The sequence below is a fragment of the Sciurus vulgaris genome (genome assembly GCF_902686455.1).
Source record: "Sciurus vulgaris genome assembly, chromosome: 15".
NCBI classification, from domain to species: Eukaryota; Metazoa; Chordata; class Mammalia; order Rodentia; family Sciuridae; genus Sciurus; species Sciurus vulgaris.
Genome location: NC_136476.1, coordinates 54,131,943 through 54,151,559, shown reverse-complemented (window position 1 = coordinate 54,151,559; position 19,617 = coordinate 54,131,943). Strand labels below are relative to the sequence as shown.

At 49.3% G+C, this 19,617-nt stretch overlaps 1 protein-coding gene across 3 annotated transcripts in view; it reads left to right on the top strand.

Annotated features, from left to right (window-relative positions):
• The window catches only part of PAX5 (paired box 5), a 190,556-nt gene that overhangs the window by 134,682 nt on the left and 36,257 nt on the right, over positions 1-19,617 (top strand). For all 3 annotated transcript variants that reach the window (XM_079113560.1, XM_079113559.1, XM_079113561.1), the window contains one exon: positions 12,006-12,107. In XM_079113560.1, coding sequence (XP_078969686.1) covers positions 12,006-12,107 — 102 coding nt within the window. The remainder of the gene's footprint in view (positions 1-12,005; positions 12,108-19,617) is intronic.

Sequence of the window (19,617 nt, the reverse complement as noted above, 5' to 3'; positions counted from 1 at the left end):
GGACGCACCGGAAAACAGAGTTGCATCTGAGCAAAAATGACAAAGCAGGCCCAGTGGTTCTGTGGAGTTCATGACGGAAGGCTTTCTGAGATGTTGGTAAGATGGCAACTGTGGGTGAGTAGACCCACCGTCATTCGATTCATGTCATCTCGGAAGGCATTTTCTGCACCCCTACTGTGTGCAGGCCAGGGCAGCAGAGGGCGGGACAAGAGCAGCTCTTGATCTCTGGGGACCTCTAGTCTAGAGGCAGGGGAGGAAAAGTGTCGAGTGTTCTGGGGGGACGTGGAGGAATCAGGTGCCGGAGGCCTGGGTTTGAAGGTGGCTGCATCTCTTACTAACTGTGGGAACCTGGGCAGGTGCCGAATCTCTCTGTGTGTTAGCTTCTACTTCTGTCAGATGGGGATAATAGTTTGCCTTACAGCTATTTTTGAAAATTAAATGAGACAATGTTTACGAAGCACGGTGAACAGGACTTGGAAAACAACTCTGTGTTTAAAGCCATGCCTGGCATCTAGTAATTGCTACCAATATGTTGGCTGTTATGATTGGTGTCAGCTGTGCAACCTGAGGCACATCAGCTCTTGGAGACTTCATTTGTTAACCTGCAAAATGGGCATAATAAAAACCCCACCATGGGGTTGCTGTGAGTGTGGAAGGAGATAAGGCAGATGAAGAACCTGGCCTGGGCTCCAAGGAGCCTCCAAGGAAGCTGTAGCTCTGTTGACCAGTCACAGCGGTGGCTCAGAGTCCATGTGAGAGGACACAGACCCACCCCTCCATAAGCTTTCAACTCAGTCCTGGATGGCTCCCAGCTCCACCTGACTCTGCCAGGTTCCAGGGTCTAGATATGCTCTGGAGGCAACTGGGGAGCTTGTGTGGAAAGATGAGTGGATGCAGGGGCTTCACATCTTCATGTCTGATACCCTCAGAGCTGGCTGGAGCATCTCCTGGGGGTGAGTCCCTTCTGGAGACCATGTCAGCTATGGCTTGCCTTTGCCCAGCCCTGCCCTCTCTCCCAGATGCAGCCCAAGAGTTTACACCTTCCCTTTATTGGTTTATCTGTTGAGCCTTCCAGTCTCACACATGTCCAGAGGACAGTAGGCCAATTTGTCTCTTCTCTATGTTGTACCTTCAAGGCTTCCTATTAGTCATTTGGAACCTGACTTTGGACTTCCCCAAGAGCTCTGACTTGGCATTGTGTGCAGAATGGCAACCTACTGTAAGGGATTGGAGAAGCCAGTGTTTAGCTCCTGGATTTTATACACTCCATAAAAGCCTACCAACTACTCATTCTTTTGTACAGCTGCATAGTACTCCATGACAAACATGAATCACAGTTCATTCAACCAGTTCTGATATTTGGGCATTCAGATAGTTTCCAACCCTTTTATAGTTACATATAATGCTGCAGTGAGTAATCTCATGCCTATGCATTTTTTTTAATTTTAATTGATTTTTATTGTAAATAAGCCTATGCATTTTTGTATTGTTGAAGTCATATGTATCTTTAGGGTAAATTCCTACAAGTAGGATTAGCTATTCAAAGGGTAAATTCCATGTATAGTTTTATTAGCTAGTACCAAATTCTCCTTCATATGGGATTGTACCATTTTGAATTTAATTTGCTTTTCTAGTATATGAATGAAATTGAATATCTTTTCAATTCATCTTAAGGACCATTTTATAGGTAAATATTTTTAGTGAGTTTTTTTTTGTTATAGAATCTTTGATCTCAATTTTCACATGTTCTTTTTTATTTTTTATTTTGATTCATTGCATACAAATGGGGTACAACTTTTGTTATACATGAAGCAGTCACACCATTTGTGTAATCATACATGTACATAGGGTAATGATGTTTGTCTCACTCTATTATCATCTTTCCTTCTCCTCACCCCTCATTTTCCTCTATACAATCCATCCTTCCTCCATTCTTGCCTCCCTCCTACCCCCCATTATGTACCATCATCTACTTATCTGAGAAATCATTCTGCCTTTGGTTTTTTGGAATTGGCTTATTTCACTTAGAATGATATTCTCCAGCTCCATCTATTTACCTGAAAATGCCATAATTTTATTCTTCTTTATGTCTGAGTAATATTCCATTGATGCATAGGGATAGTAACCCTTTGTCTCCAGTACATGTTCCAAATAATTTCTCCCAACTTGTCATTTATCTTGGACTTCATGTTGTTTCCGCCAGCCAAGAGTTTTTGTTCATTTTGCATAATCCGATTTTTCAGTCTTCAGTCTTTTCATTTACTATTTCATTTTTTCTATACAATAAGTTTATACGGCTTAAAAACAGCTTATTTGAATATTATATCCTTCCAACACTTTTGGTGTCAAATTAGCAGTTAGATGATAATTTCAAGAACAGTAACAATTAGTCCAAAGTAAGAAAAAGAAAAGAAAGGTAATTCCATCAAAATAAAAGAAAGATCAGTGGAGTAGAGGAAGGAGATTCAGGGGGAGGAGGAGGGACGGGATAAGGGAAAAAGAGTGGAATGAACTTGACCTAACTTTCCTATGTACATATAGTAACATACCACGTTGAATCTTACCATTACGTTTATCCACAAGACACTAATTAAAAAAAATTATAATAGTAGAAAGATCAGTAATAGAGGAAAGGGAACAGGAGTGAGAAGGGGAGGGAAAAGGGAAGTACTGGGGACTGAATCAGAGCAAATATATTCCATGCTTTTATAATTATGTCAAAATGAATCCTAATATGTAAAACTAAAAAGAACCGATAAAAGAAGAAAGAAAAAATGGTAGGCTGACTGAGATATGATTCACACACACACCATGCAACCTGTGCATGTCACATATGCAATTCAGTGGCTTTGGGGTAACCACAGAGTGTGTGACCATCACCACGAGCAACTTGAGAACACCTCCTCAGAGCCCCCAGATCATCCCATAGCCATCAGTATCCCCGCTGCCCCACCGCCAGCCCCTGTGTCTGTAGATCTGCCTATTCAGGATATTTCGTATGAATAGACTCATATCATATGTTGTCTTTGGTGACTTCTTTCCCTTAACATAATGATTTCAAGTTCATCCGAGTTGTGACCTGTGTTGGTATTTCATTCTTTTCTATTGTCAAATATTCTATTGTAAGGAAATACCACATTTTCTTTATTCATTCATCAGTTGACAGACATATGAGTTGTCTCCACTCTTTGGTTATTAGGAATAATGCCACTAAGATCATGTAGGCACAGATTTTTGTGGAGACCTTTGTTCCCATTTCCCTTGGGTATACACGTAGGAGAGGCCATGCTGGGTCCTGTGGTGAGTCTCCGCTTCGCCTTTGAGGGACTGCCAGGCTTTCTTCCAAAGTGGCTGCAAGGATTTTATCTTTGCACCAGCAGTGTGTGGAGAATCTGGTTCTCCTCATCTTTTGCCAAAGATTGTTATAATTTGTCCTTGTGACTCTGACCCCCCTGGTGGGCGTGAAGTGGTGTTTCTTTGAGCTTTTGATTTGTATTTCCCGAATGACTAATGATGTTGAACATCTTTCCGTGTGCTTGCTGGCCATTTTATTTATTCTTCTTTAGACAAATGCCTGTTCAGATGCTTTGCTCATTTTTTAATTGGTTTATTTGTCTTTTTATTGCTAAGCTGCAGGAGCTCTTTGTATAGCCTGGATACAAGTCCTTTATCAGATGCATGATTTGCAAATATTTTCTCCCATTCTGTGGGCTTTCTTAATGGTGCCTTTGAAGCACAAATACTTTTAATTTTGATGAAGTTCAGTTTTTCTATTTTTTCTTTGGTTGTTTGTGTCATGTCTAAGAAACCATTGCCTAATCCAAGGTCATGAATATTTATGCATTTTCTTCTAAGAGTTTTATAGTTTAAATACTTATGTTTAGGTCTTTGCCCCACTTTGAGTTCATTTTCATATGTGGTGTGTGTATTTGGTTTTGAGTCATTGTTAGAAAGGCTTTCCCTGCTGCTAGTTTAAAGAGGAATTCACCTGGTATCTTCTAATACTTGTACAGTTTTATTTTTTACATTTGTCTTTCAAATCCATTTTGAGTTTATTTTTGTGTATGGTGTGGAGAATCAATCTACTTAATCTTTTCTTTCTCAAATGACTCTCCAGTTTTCTTAGCATCATCTTTAAAAAGTCCCAGTTTGCCCCGCTAATTTGAGATCTTACCTTCAGCATCTGCTAAATTTCCCGTATAATTGAGTCTTTCTCAGTTTTTTATTCTGTTCTGTTCCGTTTGTTTCCTAATTATATGCAGATTCACACTTTTAATGATAAGATTTATGACTCTATAGAACGTTTTAACACCTGGGAAGGCCAGTTTCCTTGAGGGGTACGTTTTGAACAATCCTGCAAGAATAGCCTTTAACTAGAAACCACGACATCTGAGATGAAGTCACATACTCTGTGACTTTGACCCAGTCAAAACTCATCTCTGGGCCTCGGTTTCCTCAACTGTACAGTAGGAGTAGGTGCCAATTCTTTCCCTCCCTCCCAGGATTGAAGAGTGAGTTATTTTAAACCACATATTTTTGTCTTGAGTCCCAAAGAGTCATGTGGACTCCTTGCTACTAGTAAGCAAGGCCAAGTCTTGATGATTCTCTCTAGAAAGACAAGGATGTGAATTGGGCAAGAAGTATTTTTGTGCTCTGCTGTCGTATCAGGATTGGAAGCATCAATTTGGATTTAGCATCCCAGTCCAGAGGCCTGAATCAGAGCTAAGAAGGAGCTGTGGTTTCTCCGCAGCCTGGAGACGTGCTGAGATGTGTAGGAGAAGGGACTAAGACGGTGAGAAGGCCCATACGCTCTGAGGTCACGACTCTCAGCTCAGGGCCAGGAGAGTCCTTAGAGGCCATCGAAGCAGATTTCAGGCTTCAATTCCCTCTGCAAGTTTCCCACCAGAGGTGTCCAACTTCTGCCTGGATTCAGATAGGTGTCCTTAGGAGGCCCCAGGAAGTGCGTTCGGAAATAAAAATAAGTCCAGCAATGGCCACAATACTGCTACTTAGCAAACCATCCTGAAACTCAGCCTGCGACAGTCATCATTTATTCTTGCTCATGCCTCCAGAGGGCAGTTGGGGACTGATTACTGATCTAGGCTGGGCTTCGCTCTAGGGATAGTGGGGGTCCATCTCTGCTTCACAGGTTGGCCCTTCTCTTAGACCAGAGCACGTTCTCATGGTGACTGACGAGGGAAGCACAAAGGACACACCAGCCCACACTTGGGCTTCAAGCTTCTGCTTGGAGGTGCCTGCTCAGCCCTTACTGGCCACAGCGAGGCACATGGCTGAGTCCAAACTACTGGAGCAGAGCAGACTCCTCTGCTCCCGAGGGAGTAGCTCAAAGGGTTCCTTCAGAGTTTTCATAAACATTTATTTGACTTAAAAAACGGTTTGATACTACATCATTCTGCAGCTTGGGAGGCTGAGGCAGGAGGATTGCAAGTTCAAAGTCAACTTTAGCAACCCTGCAAAGCCCTAAGGACTTAGTGAGACCCTGTCTCAAAATAAGAAAATTAAAAAAAATAATAATTATATATATATATATAAATATTATGTCATTCCAAATTTTTAGAGTCAACATTACCATCTTTCCCAAGTGAATGGTGTGCCAGTGTTTGGGGCCCACCACCCCATCTTCCACACATCTTGCCATGGGTCTCGCTCACATCTTCCCACTGATCCTCACCACAGCCCCATGAGAGGGGCAGAGTTGGAGAGTGTGGGTGTGCAAACCAGGCTGCCTGGGTTTGAGACCAACCTTTCACGTACCAGCTGAGACCATGAGCCGGTCGCTTACACGCTCCATGCCTCAGTTTCCCTCTCATTGAAGCCAGTTAATTGTAGCTTCCTAATAAGATCATGCTGTGCACCTGGCTCATAGTCTGAGCTTTATAAACATTGGCTGCTAGCATCCCCACTTCGCAGATGAGAAAACTGAGGCTCAGAATGAATAAGGAACTCTCTCTAGGTCACTCAGCTGCAAAGTGGTAGCCAGGATTTGCACCCGGCCAGTCTTGACACTCCTAGTCACTGTGCCCTGCTGCCTTGCTTTGTGTGTGCAGCTGCGGTCAGTCCCCCGTCACTCCCCACGTGGAATTTTGCAAGCTGAGGATGAAATGATAATGTCCATCAACAGCCTCCCCCGCCATGACTGACAACCAGTTGCAATTCAGGAAGTCGAGATGACGCGGACAGCTATCACTCTCTCACTTCCTTGCTCACTGTGGTGGCAACATGGGCCCTTGGCTCCCCTGATTAGTCTGTGGAAAGTAAATGCAGCCACAGGATGAAGCCTCTGGTTCTAGGGACAGTCTCTGGATAAAAATGCAGCCAACACAAAGAAGCCTCTCGGTAACAGGGGCTCAGAGGCAGAGCTACTTGGGGAATATGCATGGCTGTTTGTCAGCTCTTCACGGCAGTGTCATCCCGGTGGCTGGGAGGAGGGCAGGAAGGAGCCCCCGGCATGATAGCAAGTCCTGGGCGAGGCTGGAGCTGGCACAAAGCCCCCGGGGCTGAGGCTGTGCCGGCTGCCAGCGCAGAAGGTCTCCAGCCCTGCAGGGCTGCAGATCCAGAGGGATGCAGATCCAGAGCTGGCCGGACCTCGAAGGCAGGAAGCTGTGTGCGGGGCTCCCTCACCCTTGTGTGTGTGCTCACTCAGGACAGTAGGACCTTCATGCCCTGGGACATGTTGGGCTGAGAGCTCTTTTTAAAATAGGGGAGACTGAGGCTGACAGGGGAGGGGGAGTGTGACTTGTCCAGAGTCCCACAAAAGTTCAGAAGCCAGCGTGGGACTGGAATCAGCCCAAGGGCTCTGGATGGCCTTCTTGTCCGGCCTCCCACAGACAGTTACTGAGCACTTGCCATGTGCCAGGCACCTTGTGGAGCTCAGTGTGGTGGACGGCGCTGGTGAGTTTCTGCCTGAGTGAGCAGGGACACCCAGCCTCTGTCTGGCTTCCCACAGTCTGTCCCGGACTCCACTCTCTCCTCCTGCTTTCACCTGCTCTTCCCTTCCTGTTCTCCCCCTGGCTGATCGTCCTCTTCCTCAGCCTTCCTTCTTTGTCCATTTTCTCCTACCTGCCAGCCCCTCACCTCACCAACAGAGCTCAGGCTGGGGCCAGGCTGCCTTGGTTGAGTCGAGGACCACCCTAGGGACCAAGGGAAAATGCACTTGTGGGCCATGGCTCGTGGCCTGAGAGCAGACCCAGGAGGCTGGACGCGCGCCGCCCTCAGCCTTGTGAGCTCTGCATTGCGGAGGCGCCCTCCCTGCCAGCCTTCCCTCCTGAGGTAACTGTCCTCAGCCCAGGGCCAGATGCTTGAGCTGAGCGCATCTCATCCGTCTCCATATCACTCCTGCAATGACCAATAAAACGAGCTCCCTTCATTCTTTCAGGGAGCCAGCCTGACGTTGTCTAGCTGGAGTTGTGTCTTCCTTCCCAAATGCAGGCCCCCGTAAGAGCATCACCTGTGTGTTTGCTCACCTGACTCAATTTTATTTCTGTTGTCATCAGGTCAAAAGATCCTAGTGTCTGGCATCAGTTCAGAGCCTCGCTGTTTCCTCCTCACTGTGTCCCCATAGACGGGTTTCTTAAACTCTTCATTCCTCAGTTTCTCTTTTATAAGGTGCATATGATAACTGTTTGGACCTCAGAGTCACCGGGAGTTAATGCACGTAAAAGAGGAAGAGGGCACATGACAAGAGCTATTTGATAATCTCCAGAATCTTCCCCTCCAGCTTGTCCATTCCCCTGCACCATGCTCCTCTTGCACTGGGGACAGGGTGGGGAGCAGGGGCATCTTTGGGAGAGGCAGTTACTTCCAAGGCTAGAAGAGCTTAGAAAGGTTCCACAGAGGGTCAGAGGCTCAAGGGTGGGATTTGGAGACTGATATATTAACCAGAGGGCCTGACCAATATTTTAATATTGAACCATCCTTGCATACCTGGAATAAACCTTATTTGGTTGTGGCATTTTATTGTGTTTCTAATATTGCTCAATCAGTGATTACACTCAATCAGTGTAATAAATTAATAGTAGCAAGAATGAAGCGCTCAGGTAACTTCTTACTACATTAATACATTGTGAGACTGGGCTTTACTTTTTATTTTTTTTTGCTACCTTCATTAAGGTTTTACATCAAGGTGATGCTAGCTTAGTGAAATGGATTCAGAGGTGTCAGTTTCATGTATCTGGGGATAGTTTAATAAACAGAAGGATATGTCTCTTAAGATTTAAAAGAACTTTCCAAAACAAAACAAAAACTAACTATAATTTGCCCAACAAAAATGGATAAGGCCCTTACTTTTTTTTTTTTTTTTTTTTTTTTTTTTTTTTTTTGCCCCAGGGATTGAACCCAGGGACACTTAACCACTGAGCCACATCCCCAGCCCTATTTTGTTTTTATTTAGAGACAGGATTTCACTGAGTTGCTTAGCACCTCGCTATTGCTGAGGCTGGCTTTGAACTCTCAATCCTCCTGCCTCAGCCTCCTGAACTGCTGGGATTACAAGCCTGCACCTCCATGCCTGGCTTGAGGCCCCTACTTTTTAAAAAGGCATTTTTTTTTTTTTTTCTATTTCATCTAAGGTTATTGGGCGATGGTATTTTCAACCTGTTCTTGGGCTAATTTGGTTAATTTATGTTCTCCAAAAAGTTGCCCATTTTGTTGAGAGTTCCACATTTATTAGTGTGAAGTTACTCTTTTTTAAATATCATCTCTTCTGTGTCTCTGGTTGTATCTTCCCCTCTTTCCTTATCTTGAACTATGTGTCCTTTAAAAAAAAAAAAATCTTGGCCTAGACTGGTCTATCTTATTTGTCTTTTTGAATGTCGTTCTGGGTTGTGCTTATTGTTGGGTCTGCTTTTCTGTTTCCTAATTCGTTATTTTCTGCTTTTTCTTTATCGATTCCTTCTTCCTCTTTTCCCTTGATTCTTTTTATTGCTTTTTTATCTGACTTTCTGAGTTGAATGCTTTGGTGAGGCTCTGATTTTCTGAGCCTTTGCTAGAGGGATCAAGGTTTTAGAGCATATGTAACTGCCACAGAAACCGTTGACCAAACATGACCAAAAGGGCAGCTGGCTATTGAAGGGAGAACCCAGTCCCAGGAGGCAGGAGAGCCAGACTCCAGGCCCTGCTCCCCTCGTGTCCACTGCGCCCCACCTCTCAGCACCCTCTCATCCGTCCTAAGCAGCTGAGAAGCGCGGGCTTCTCTACCAGACAGCTCCCATCAGGACAATGCCCTCCGCCCTTCAGGAGGCAGGTGTCCTCATGTCCTGGCCTCCACCCCAACACGCTCACCCATAAGAACTGTGCACTTGAGTTTCCTTCTGCTACCTGGAGCCAATAAGTAATGGTGACGGTGTCCCAGCTGGGAGGCCATGGAGCTTCTGGACTGGAGCGGATAGGCCCAGGCCCTGGGCAGTGGAGTGGAGTTTGACATTGGGTTGCTTGGCTTCAAATCCTGGCCAGTACTGCCCAGCCTCGGACAGGTCTCTTTCCTATCAAATGGGGGTGGCATCAGTACCTTTCCTCAGGGGATTGTGGAAGGTTAAAGGAGTTGACCAGGTAAAATACTTAGGATGGAGTCTCCTGTTTTATGGTTTCTATGGAAGCGCCGGTAGTTTTCATCATCAGGGTGTGAGCCTGGGGGCGGGGCCAGGGCGGGGATGCTCCCCTGATTGGTGGGGGAGCCAGCTCATCAAGGCAGCCCCTGCCATTGGCTGCCCTCTGTACTTGTCTCCCAGTCTGGCCAGTGACATCTCAGTCTTGTGCTGAGGAGTGTGACTTGTGGTCACTCTGCTTTATCCAGCAGCCTTCAGGCTCTGAATTTCTGATAGCCACGGGGAAGACTGCCCACGAGTGCTCCCCACCCCACCATGGCGCTGCTTGAGCAGAGGAGGTCTGAGCTGCTGTTAGAGAATTTGAGCTAAAGTACCTACTCTGCCACATGTTCCTGTGGGACCTGAGTCAGTTGATCCCATCCCCCACCGGAAGACTCAATTTTTCTCTCTGCAAAATGGCCACAGGGGTTGGTCAAGAAGACCCCCCAGATCCCTTCTTTCATTTATTCCTGAGCACAGATGTTGGGACTATTATGGGCTCCCGAAAGCTTCTGCTTCTCTAGCAGGGTCACTTCTTTCATTCACTTAGCAAATATGTTAGTCCACGCCATTCAGATCTCAGGGTACAAAGACCTGATTCCTGGAGCTTACACTCTGCAGAGAGGAGCCACCGCCCAGTGCTGTGGGTGTTGGGCTGGAAGAGAGGGAAAGGCACAGCGGGGCTCCTTGGGGCAATCCTCCTTCGTCCACATCGTTAGCATGACTGGTTCTGCCAGCTTCGCTTTGTGTTCAACATGGGCGCTCCCGGGGAGTCATGATAGCTGTGATGGATGCAGTTCTTGTGGGGGACGGAGGGTTCCCAGAGGTAAACCCTGGGTGTTTGCTCCCCGCTAACAATGCCTCATGTGAAGAGACTCGGCCAGGATGCCCAGTTCAAAGTCACAGAGGCAGTTAGCAGAGGGAGGAGGAGCCTCCTGTCTGTTGCTGCCTGGTGTTCTGGAAAGTTCTGGACAGTAGACAGAATCCTGTGGAGTGAGGCAGTCTCTGGAGCTGTTCTTTGTGTGTTTCTTTGAATGATGGTACTAGAAGGACTATTGGTTTATTCAAAGAATATTCATGGGCTCATCCCACTGCCGGACTCTGGGGGGTATTTGTCAGAGGTGGCCCTTCTCCCGTGCCCATCCACTTGTGGGGCTGGTTTTGGTCATTGATCTGTGTGCTCCTGGACCCTAGAGGAGGCTGCAGAGGTGCACCAGGGCCCAGTCTGGATGTGTGTGTCCAGCGGTTGCTCACCCACAATCTCGAGCCTCTTCTGACTCCCCACAGCCCTTCCCTGTCCTCAGGGTCCACACCCAGATGAGGCTGAGGTTCCACCCTTTCTCCCTAGTCCCAAGGTCACCTCATTTCCTGTCCTCTTCCCAGGATGGATGGCAGCAGGTGCATCCCTTATTTTTAAGGAAAACTGCTAATTCCCTCTTCAAAGATGGGGTCTTGCCCTCCAGGCCCAGTGGTAATCACAGGACAGTGTGACTCCCCCTGCATCTAGGTTATCGTTCTTACCCATGATCACCTTGGTACATGTAACTGACCACCGGAATTTAAAAGGCTGCAGACCCTGCTCTCACCCTGAGAGACAGACAGACCTCACAGTGTCTCCCGCAGTGTTCAGCACTGTGTGGTTGAAGCACGTGCTTAATCTCTTGGTGCCATGTCTTGTGCCAAGGCAGGCTTTCTAGGTGATGAATATGGGGTCATCGCTGCCTCAAGGGGTGGCTGCCTGTGAAGAGCTGGACTCTAACTGCTGGAGTAGCCGCCCCTTGAGGCCAGAGACCTTCAACTCCGTGTCACAGACCCAGAGCAGTGTTTGGAATCAGGAGGTGCTTCCTGAATTAGCACTGAGCAAAGGAACGGCTCGGGGCCAAGAAAGGAAGAATCCAGCCCAGAGCTGGACATGGAGCTGGAGAGGCTGAGGCGGGAAGGCCACTGCCCACTGTGGGCCATCAAAGGAGAGGAGGAGGGAGGCATTTGAAGTGTCTTCGAGGGTGGTGGTGTCAGGCTGTGTGCAGCTGGAGGAAGGGACTGTGCAGGAGGCCCCGCAAAGCACCAGCGTGAAGTTGGGGCAGTCCAGTCACTTGGGGCGGAGGCAGCCCCGTCATGCTGGCATCTTTGCTGTTCCACCTCCCTGAGGGGTTCTGGTTTCCTGGGGATGGGCCAGAGCCCTGGCTTGGTTCTTGCTGAGTGGAGCCAGGATGGCTAGAGATGTGTGTGCATGTTTGTGTGCGTGTGTGAACATGAGCACGCATGAGCGGAGGGGGGATCCGGGGGCACATTGGCATTCAGCGTCCGGACGTGACAAATGTGCAGACGTGTCCGGGGAGCTGTGGACACGAGCAGCTGGCCGCGGAGATGCTCACCCTGTGATTTGTTGCTTTGATTCCTCAGGCCGCGACTTGGCAAGCACGACCCTCCCCGGGTACCCTCCGCACGTCCCCCCCGCCGGACAGGGCAGCTACTCGGCGCCGACGCTGACAGGGATGGTGCCTGGTGAGTTTGCACTGTCCACGGCTCCACAGCAGGCAGCGGACGGGGTTTCGACGGGGGGGCAACCCCCCAAACAGCCCGGGTGACCTCGGCGCTTCTGAGAAGCAGCCCTGAATAAATCAGGCAGAGGTCTGGCTGGCCTCCTCCCTGCAGCTGGGTCTGCCGTGCGATTGGGACAGCGGCACTGGGAGGACATCAGAGAGAGGCAGTCCTTCACTGTCACTCAGACAGCCCCTTGCTGGCCACATGGGGAGTGAACACAGAGGGGTGCAGGCCAGCCAGAGGGGGGTTCCCCCAGCCTCCCCTCCCTCCTCCCCGCCCCCTCCCCAGCCTTCTCTCTCCCCCCTGATTCATGTGGCGGAAGCCCCTGGGCTGCTCTTGGCGGTCTGACGCCTTGGGACTGAGGATGGCGTGTTCAAGATAGGTTGTTGGTTGGTGGGTTTGTCACTGGATTCTATACTGAATACCACTGAAACCCAATCTCCTCTAGCCAGTGATGGGTGAGTTTCAAGATATTTGGAAAGGAGGCCACTGCATTGCACCCCCTTGCATCATGGAGATGGGGCAGACATAGCGTGGGGTGTTCAGGGCATTAGCGTAGCAGGGATACCCAAGCCCCCTTTTGTGAAAGACGTTAAAAATTTGGGAAAAATCAGGCCTCTGTTGGATGTCATTGTACTTCCTTTATGGGGCACCATTGACTCACTTGGTCATTTGCAGGGGTCACACCTCTCTTTTCAGTGCCTGGACCTAATATACCACTGACTCTCTGGGCATCTAGAAAAGCCACAGTACCTATCCCCATCCCCAACCCAATCACTTTCTCTTTGGAGTCAAGACAGCCCTGAGAAGCTGGCAGGGGGCCATTCCTTCTTTGTTAGTGAAAAAAATTAAGTCCAGAAAGGGGCTGGGAGTGCCTGAGTCACCCAGCAAGGAGGAAGCAGGACTATCCATCCTCAGGCCCAGGCAAAAGGGACACTTGCTCTGAGAGCTGCTCCTGCCCTGCCAGGCAGCACCCCACCTCCTTCCACAGACCAGGGAGGGTCTGCGGGACCACGGGGAGGTGCCCACAGCCCACCCTCCAGCACACACTGGAGTGTCTTCAAGCCTTTTCCCAGGGCGGTCCCCTAAAGATGGCCTGTGTCTCCCACGTGAGCCCCCAGGCCTGAGGACTGGCACTTCATTGGAATGTGGACAGGGCTTGGATGCGGGGGTCAGTATTTCACAGGTGATGAGTGGGGATGGGGTGGGGCCGGCGGCAGGTGAGATCATGGCCAGGGTGGGCTTGCCCCACGCAGCTCATCTTGGCCCAGATCACCGAGTTGTCCCAGGAATCTAGATTCCACCCTGGACTTCCAGGTTGTGCTGAAGATGAATTTAACAAGGTAGGAGGATGGAGCATATTTCATTTAACGGTTTGTTAGCTTGATTTATGACTTTTAAATATGAGACATATGGGAAATGGCCTCTGTGTGTGCTCTTACCCTGGGCCTTGCCAATGCCAGGAAGACCTGCCAGGTTCCACCTGCAAAACCTTTGCCTTTTCTGCTACAAGGATGGGCCTGTAGCCGATCCCAGGGAAACACTGCACGCGGGCAATCAGAGGTGGCGGGAATCGCTCCGTCCTTCCCCATCCGGCTTCCCGTTCCCCCATCTTCAGCAAATTAGGATGGATCCCGAGCCCCCCCGGGACACGGCCCTTCATAGTTATGTAGCATTTTATAGAATGTGAATCCCTTTCTCTAGAGCCCTTTGACATAACAGCCCTGTGAGGTGGGCAGGCTCGAGGGTGTAATCCTCATTTTGCAGAAAGAGACCCAGAGAAGGCAGCGAGCTGCCCTGACTACACAGCACGAAGGTGGAAAACTTACCCCCTGTAGGGCGCACCCTCTGGCGCCCAGTGCTGCCTCTGTGCCCTCCTGATTCTCAGTGGTGGCAGAAGGGGAGGTGGTGGCAGCAACAAGCCCTGTCCCAAGGGCATGTTAGCAGGTGAAGCCCAGGCCACCCAACTGGGCCTCCCAGCTCCCACTGCAAGCCCCAAAGAGGCCTAGTTCAGAAAAGCGGCTGAACTTTCTCCAATTTATCCAAACAGAATCTGCCCTCTGACCCTGTGATTCCTCCAACCCTAATTACCAGGTTCCAGGCAATGAGCCTGGCAGAGCCCCAGCAGGAATGGGTGGAGGCTCCTCACCCATTAGTGGTGGCAGCCGGAATCACAAGACCGAGCAAGGGCACAGCCCAACATAATCTGCTGGCATGAGCTGGATGGGGTGACCACAGGGTGTCCTGGCACTCTGTCCTCTGGCATATTCCCTTCTCGTCTCCTCTTCCTCTCCTTGCCTGGCTTCCTTGCTTCTCTTCTGTACCCTACAGTACTTGGTGTCAGGCCAGCACAGGGCTGGGACTCTGAGCTCAGTAGGCACCACCCTTAGCTCCTGTTCCTCAGTCACGTATGTGGGACTCCTGTTTCCACTGTGATTTCCACACCTGTTTCTTGCAGCCTGAGCATGTTGTGAGCACTGTCCCCAGCACAGAGAAGGCGCCCTGTCAGCAGAGCTGAGGTTCTGCCCTTCAGGCATGGCAGGATCTGGCCCTGGCTGGCTTTCCTGGCCTCCTCTCCCAGTTCTCTGCTCCCTGACCACTGGCTAATTCCCAGCATGCCTTGGACTCTTACTGGTCACTGACTTTCCTCATTTTGTGCCTTGGATCAGCTACTTCCTACTTGACCTGTCAGGCCCAGCCTCACCCTTCAGGGCAGAGTGCCAGCCTCCCTGGCTTCATGAAGCCTCCTGGTGTAACCTCCACTGGGGGCTAAAGCTTTATTCCCTGTCAGCTCTGCCCATGTCCTCCACTCTCATAGGGGCCTTCTTGCCTTTTGCACCCTTCACAGCCCCTAGCTCATTCTAGGTCCTTTCGTGAGTGTAGGCTAAGGAAGACATGAGAGAAAATTACATGGGCCTGTGCATCAGTTTCCTGTGGCAAATCACCACAAACATGGTGCTGGCGATCATAGAAACTTATTCTCTCACAGATATGTAGCCAGAATTTTGCAATCGGTAGCACTGTGCCAGAATCAGGGTGTTGGCAGGGCTGTGGAAGTGCTAGGGAAAGGCCCCTGCCCTTTCTCTGTGGCTCTCCCTGCCTCCTGGCAGTCCTTGTCTGTGGCCACATGACTCTATGTCTAGGGTCTTGACCTCTCCCTGATCCATTTATTTAATTTATTTATTTATTTTTGGTACCTGGGATTGTACTCAAGAGCACTTAACCACTGAGCCACATCCCCAGCCCTTTTTTTTTTTTTTTTTTTGTATCTTATTTAGAGCCAGGGTCTCACTGGGTTGCTTAGTGCCTCACTAAATTGCTGAGGCTGGTTTTAAACTCATGACCCTTCTGCCTCGGCCTCCTGAGCAGCTAGGATTACAGGCATGCGTGGTGGCCCTGCTCTATCTCTACATCACCCCCTCTGTGTGCCAATCTCCCTCATATTCTCTCTTGCAAGGGTACTCTTGCATTTAGGGCCCCCTTGAGATCCAGGATAATCTCCCCATCTCAGGATCCTAACTTAATCACATCTGCAAAGACGCTCACCCCAACTCTGTGCCCCACTGTGTAAGGTGACATTCACATATTAGGTTCCAGGGATTCAGACATGGATGTACCGCAACCTGTTTGAGGATTTCATTTTTGTATTTATTCAGATTTCTGATTCTTAACCTCTCAGGCTTCTGAGCCCAGAAGGCACTCACTTGAGAGTGACCGTGCTGAAGGGGATGATCCCATTTCGTGGACCCAACAGGCCTGTGGGCACTTGGGAAAAAGCTGCCGAGCTCTCTGGGGAGTTGTTCTCCTGCTTCCCTTTCTCTGAGACTGCTCTACTGCAATGTCAGTTCCAGGTATGGAACGGCCTTCCCTCCTCGCCTCCTGCAGGCTCGGCAGTGCAATCTACAGGGAGACTGGAGACCCTCCGGGTCAGCTTTCTCATGTAGGTTTTGAGTGACGTCAGCTGATGCTGCTTCCACTTATAAACGGGGACTTCCATTTATCATATTTGCTTTTAGGACACACAAGGGAGGGGCTGCCTCCAGGTTATACTTGAGCAGTTGAACTTTGAAACCTGGAATAATAGACATAACTTGGTTCTGTATTTAATGTCAGCTTGTTGGCTTGGACTCATACTTACTTTGGATTGGATTTGGTCATCAGAGTGTTGTCTGTCCTCTGGCTCCGGGGCATTCCCATGTCTGCAAAATATGGCTTCTAGTTGTTTGTAATGTTTGTAGATTCTGTTTCTGCAGCTCGGCAAACTGTATAGATAGCCCTTTGCTGATCAGGTATGTTGAAGAAAGCAAATCCGATATATTGTCTCAGCTTAGAATGGAGACACTTTTCAGATTTTATTTTCATCAAGTCTCAGCAAATGCCAAAAGTTTTGCACCAAAGATTCCATAGTGTCTTGATCGGTGTAACTACTTGATTCCTGCCGGAAGGTATTTGTGTAACCTAACAGATATTGACATGGCATTTGAAACTCTTAAAAATTCTGGGCTGGAGAGGAAAAGGAAATGGAGTTCACTGCCCTTTGGCTTCAGTGAGTCTAAAAAACAAGGTAAGCATCTTTAAGAAGAGCCAAGGTTCTTCACGTGCCCTATCCCTGGAGCCCCTTACTTGACTCCTGGTCCGCGACTTCAGGCCAAGGTGCCAGGAAGTCCTGACAGTATCATGGTCTTTCTTCTGTGGGCTGCAGCAGATGCAGAAGCTGTTGGTGGGAGGCTTCTCAGAGCAACGTGCATGGAGGAACATGGCCAGGTCCCTGTGGTATATACTCTACTTGCCTTGGATTGGTGGACATCGTTTCTAGATGTCTTGCAGTTAAGTTACTCACTGAACTGATGGCTTTTATTCTCTCAAACAAGTAGGAGGAGAGGGTGAGGGATGGAGCAGAGCTTGAGGCCAGAGTGGAGGTCTGGAACAGCCATGGGCAGGCACGGGGTCTACTGCTCTCTGACAAAAGGAATGAGGCACCTGCTCTTCTTGCTCTGCTCCTGTGACTTCTGTGCTTCAAGGCCAGGTGTGGTGGCACATGCCTGTAATCCTCACAACTCAGGAGGCTGAGGCAGGAGGATTGCAAGTCGGAAGCCAGCCTGAGCAACTTAACCAGGCCCTAAGGATCTTAGTGAGACCCTGTCTTGAAACGAAAAATAAAAAGGGCTGGGGATACACCCAGTGGTGAAATGCCCCTGAGTTTAATCCCCAGTGCCCCACCCCCCAAAAAAAGGCTCAGCACAGCCTGCTGGTCCCTCACACCCTTTTTGGCTTCTCCTACCCAGAGAGGCCTCCCCCATTACTCAGTGTATCAGTTTTCTGTTGCTGTAAAGAATTGCCACAAACTTGTGACTTAAAGCAACAGAAATGTGTTCTCTTCCAGTTGTGACGGTCAGAAGTCCACAACAAGTCTCCCTTGGCTCTAGCCCAGCGTCCACAGGCTGAGTTCCTTCCCGAGGCTCTCAGGGAGAATCATTTTCTTTATCTCTCGGGTTCGTAGATGCTACCTGCATTCCTTTGTTTGTGGCCCAGTCCTTCATCTTCAAAGCTGGTGACATAGAGAGGAGCCTGCCTCCCTCTTCACTCACAAGGACTTCTGTAATGACATCAGACTCACTTGGATAACCCAAGATAACCCCTTACCTTCAAGGCAGCCCATTAGCAACCTTAATTCTATCTACCACCTTAATTTCACTTTGTCATGTAACTAACATTCACAGCTTCCAGGGGTGGGGATGTTAGACATTTTTGGTGGTTGGCCATTGTTCTGCCCACCATGTGCCACCTAAACCAGGACTGCCATGTCCCTCTCTCAGAACATTCTGGTTTTTTCATTCACAATACTAAGCACTCTTGGAGTAATTTAGTGAGTGGTTCATTTGTCCCTTGCCTGGCGTCTCTCAGGTCTGTGTGGGTATAAGGGGTTGGACACTAATCAAGGCTAAGTGTGTTTTGTTGATGGCTGCATCCTTGCTTCCCAGCAGAGTGCCTAGCACCTCGTAGCACTCAGGACACATTACTTGAAATAAAAATGGGAAATTTTAGCCTGGGCTGCCAGTGAGAGTTTGGCTTAATCTGTTGTTTCCCTAGTGAGTTTGGGGATGGAGCAATATAGCCAAGATGCCAGGGATGACCAAGGGCTGGGAGACTCAGGTCACTAATGTGGCAGGCACGTGGTGAAGTACGGGAGGGTGAGTGATCATGAACATGGACTCTGGAGATCCACTGTCTGGTTCTGAATCAACAGCCTGCTTCTCAGTAGCTGTGTGACCTGGGGCAAGTGCTATAACTTCTCTGGGCCCTAGTCTCCTCCTCATCTACAATGGGAATGATGAGAGTAAATGTGAGTGTCCAGTGATGTCAGACGTGTGGAAATTCTTAGAACTTTCCCTGGAGTATATGAAGTTTTGTGCACATGTCAACTAATAGTAGTAGAAGTAGTGCTTATATAGGCGTGAGCCGGGGGTGGTGTGAAGACAGCAGCCTCGCAGGCACACCCACGCTGGCCTGGCCTGCTAGGCATCAAAATCTTGAGCTCCAGGGGTGCTCATACCCTGTGGTGTGCATGGATCAATGGGAGAGCCTGTTGGAGAAGAGCGTAGTCACAGGGAGAGTGTGGCCAAGCAGGAGCTGGGGAGGGGTACAGACTCTAAATGCCACAGGCCTGGAGGAAGCAGAGAGGGGCCTGGGCTTGGTGCAGTTGAGAAAGGCATTCGGCCAAGGGGGGCCCATGAGCCGGGTATTTGGATTCTGGCTATCTGAAGGGGAGGGCGGGGACTGAGCCTAGCTGCTGGCTTGAGTTCTGTGGGGGAGCACAGCCTCGCCAGCCCAGGCAGGGAAATGGGTTGACCAGAAGGGGAGGTGGTGGTGAGGAGGCTGATGGATAGGTGTTGTGTTTGGTTTTGGACTTGAACAAGGTTAGGCTTTGGACTTGGCAACTTTGGGAGACCAGCAGACCTCCAGGCAAGGCCTGTGCGGACAGGTGGGGAAGCAGGCCAAGAGCACAGAGGTGAAATTTAGCAAGACATGCATGGGTACCCCCCAGAGTGGTGAGGGGTACCGTGGAAAGTGTGTGCAGCTGTGTGACATGTGTAGTTCTGTGACCTCTCTGGACCTGCCTTGGCTACTGTTTGTGAGGGTCCTTGGAAACGAGGGTCGTGCAGTTCTGCAGGCACCAGCTGATGAGGTGGGAGGAGTACTGAGTTTCTTGAGGGGAGAGGAGGAAGAGCTTTTTCCTCGGCCCTTGGCAAGATCACCCTAGCTTCTGGGTCCCTCCTGTTCCACAGGCATCCCCTGTGGAGGACGTGCAGGCCAGAGGGGGACAAGATCCAGCACCAGGCAGGATAGTGGCTTGACTCAGCTCCTTGTGGTCTGACGTGTCATTTCCACCCTATGGGTCTCATTCTGTGACCAGTGGTAAATTATATTCTGCACTAGTCCGAGGTAATGCTGGCAGCTGCCAATGGGAGTC